The following is a 2,003-nucleotide window of genomic DNA, read 5'->3' as shown; positions in this document are numbered from 1 at the left end:
CTACTCAACTCACAGCTATTCTTTCAGTGGTAAGTTGTTCCTCATCTCCTATTGTCCTGAAGTGAGGATGATAACTCATTGAAGGGACAATCTTATTAATCTATTAATAATAATAATAATAATAATAATAATGAATATTAATTACTTCATTGAGGGCGTTCATTTTCCCACTAAAGCTCGGTATTTGTAATAATCTTAAAATCATTTTCAAACGAAACGTCTCAATATCATCTCTACCAGGAATCACTGAACACAAGTGACGCAACGACTGTAAAGAGAGTAAAGAATATAAGAACATCAATACACAGCATAAGGACATCAATATGTATCAGAAAATGTAATAAAAAGTTGGGATGATTTTGGAGCCATTTTTTGGAAAAAACCATGGGCTATAGCCTTGGGTATTTTTCAGAATTTTGGCATTTTTTAAAAAAATGGCCATAACTTGAAAAATTGAAGTTGGAATCAGCTCAAACTTGCTACACAACATAAGGACATCAATATGTATCAGAAAATGTAATAAAAATTTGGTGTGATTTCAGAGACATTTTTTGGGAAAAACCATGGGCTATAGCCTTGGGTATTTTTCAGAATTTTAGCACTTTCTTAAAATGGCCGTAACTTGAAAAATTGAAGTCGGAATCAGCTCAAACTTGCTACACGGCATAAGGACATCAATATGTATCAGAAAATGTAATAAAAATTTGGGGTGATTTTTTGGCCATTTTTTGGGAAAAACCATGGGCTATAGCCTTGGGTATTTTTCAGATTTTTGACGTTTTCTTAAAATAGCCTTAACTTGAAAAATTGAAGTCGGAATTAGCTCAAACTTTCTACACAGCATAAGGACATCAATATGTATCAGAAAATGTAATAAAAATTTGGGGTGATTTCGGAGCCATTTTTTGGGAAAAACCATGGGCTATAGCCTTGGGTATTTTTCAGAATTTTGGCATTTTCTTCAAATGGCCGTAACTTGAAAAATTGAAGTTGGAATCAGCTCAAACTTGCTACACAGCATAAGGACATCAATATATATATCAGGAAATGTAATAAAATTTTAGGGTGATTTTGGAGCCATTTTTTGGAAAAAAGCATGGGCTATAGCCTTGGGTAATTTTCAGGATTTTAGCATTTTTTAAAAATGGCCGTAACTTGAAAAATTGAAGTCGGAATCAGCTCAAACTTGCTACACAGCATAAGGACATCAATATGTACACAGTATAATAGGCCACACCCCCACTGACATCCCAATACTATTATTAACCTGAACTATATCATACCTTCATTATTGAAGAGAAGGTCTCACTCCTTGAGTCAGTGGTGGCCTCCTTCTTAAGTAAATCATCATTTAAACTGTTTATAAACTCAATGGATTTATCCTGTGAATGTATAATTAATTAACAAATAATATTATATTTAAATACATTATACAATGTTCACTCACCACTATTGCTATGATGTAGTCATTTCTAACTTTCTCGGTTAAAAAACTTGAACACAAACCAAACGGCCTGAAATTAATTATTAATAATAGTTACATGTACTTAACCAGTGGTTATATTAATAATAGTTAATTAACCTAACCTTAATAAAAAGGACAGTATATTTACTGTTAGTTCTCCTTCACAAATTCTCTTCTTTAAAAAATCAAACCCACCCAACCGGCCAAACAGGTTTATCAAGTCAACAAGACGACCCTATACAAACAAGTAAACATGTAAACAAATTAACAAACAAACAAACAAACAACCTTCATGTTGTGTTTGTGAGCGTCAGGGAGTGGCCTCGCATACAGTAACTCCTCCCACTTCTCTCCCTAACAAATGAAACCAATACATTAACACATGTACATGTACTTTAATACCTATATCTATTAATATATTAATATACTGATAATACCAATACACGTATGTACATGTACAAATGTATAAATGCATTAATACATGTACATTAATATACTAGATATACTAATAGATGCAGTACATGTACATGTACTTACA

The 2,003-nt window shown here is 32.4% G+C and overlaps 1 protein-coding gene across 3 annotated transcripts; it reads right to left on the bottom strand.

The window, feature by feature from the left end:
- LOC109588149 (probable ubiquitin carboxyl-terminal hydrolase FAF-X) lies at positions 1-1,854 on the bottom strand. 3 transcript variants are annotated; one of them, XM_020004332.1, is made up of 6 exons: positions 1,754-1,854; positions 1,585-1,700; positions 1,448-1,511; positions 1,284-1,382; positions 146-268; positions 1-100 (listed from the first exon to the last, which is right to left on the bottom strand). In XM_020004332.1, exons 1-6 carry the CDS (start codon positions 1,757-1,759, stop codon positions 5-7), a joined length of 504 nt encoding a protein of 167 aa, XP_019859891.1. In that variant the 5' UTR covers positions 1,760-1,854; the 3' UTR covers positions 1-4. The 3 variants fall into 3 exon arrangements, with proteins under 3 accessions (XP_019859891.1, XP_019859890.1, XP_019859893.1); XM_020004331.1 differs by having other exon boundaries at positions 1,448-1,514; positions 1,588-1,700; XM_020004334.1 differs by lacking the exon at positions 1,284-1,382 and having other exon boundaries at positions 1,448-1,514; positions 1,588-1,700.
- Positions 1,855-2,003: the final 149 nt, after the last annotated feature.

This window comes from Amphimedon queenslandica, unplaced genomic scaffold (genome assembly GCF_000090795.2).
Source record: "Amphimedon queenslandica unplaced genomic scaffold, v1.1 AMPQUscaffold_12265, whole genome shotgun sequence".
Lineage (NCBI taxonomy): Eukaryota > Metazoa > Porifera > Demospongiae > Haplosclerida > Niphatidae > Amphimedon > Amphimedon queenslandica.
This window is presented reverse-complemented; position numbering and strand designations above follow the sequence as displayed.

Bases quoted from the DNA above. Each gene is read 5' to 3' on its own strand.
- LOC109588149 (XM_020004332.1), bottom strand. The intron at 1,512-1,584 runs AGGTTAATTAAC...TAATTTCAGGCC, and splicing joins CTGTCCTTTTTATTAAGGTT to GTTTGGTTTGTGTTCAAGTT. The intron at 269-1,283 runs GTATGATATAGT...CTCTCTTTACAG, and splicing joins CCTTCTCTTCAATAATGAAG to TCGTTGCGTCACTTGTGTTC.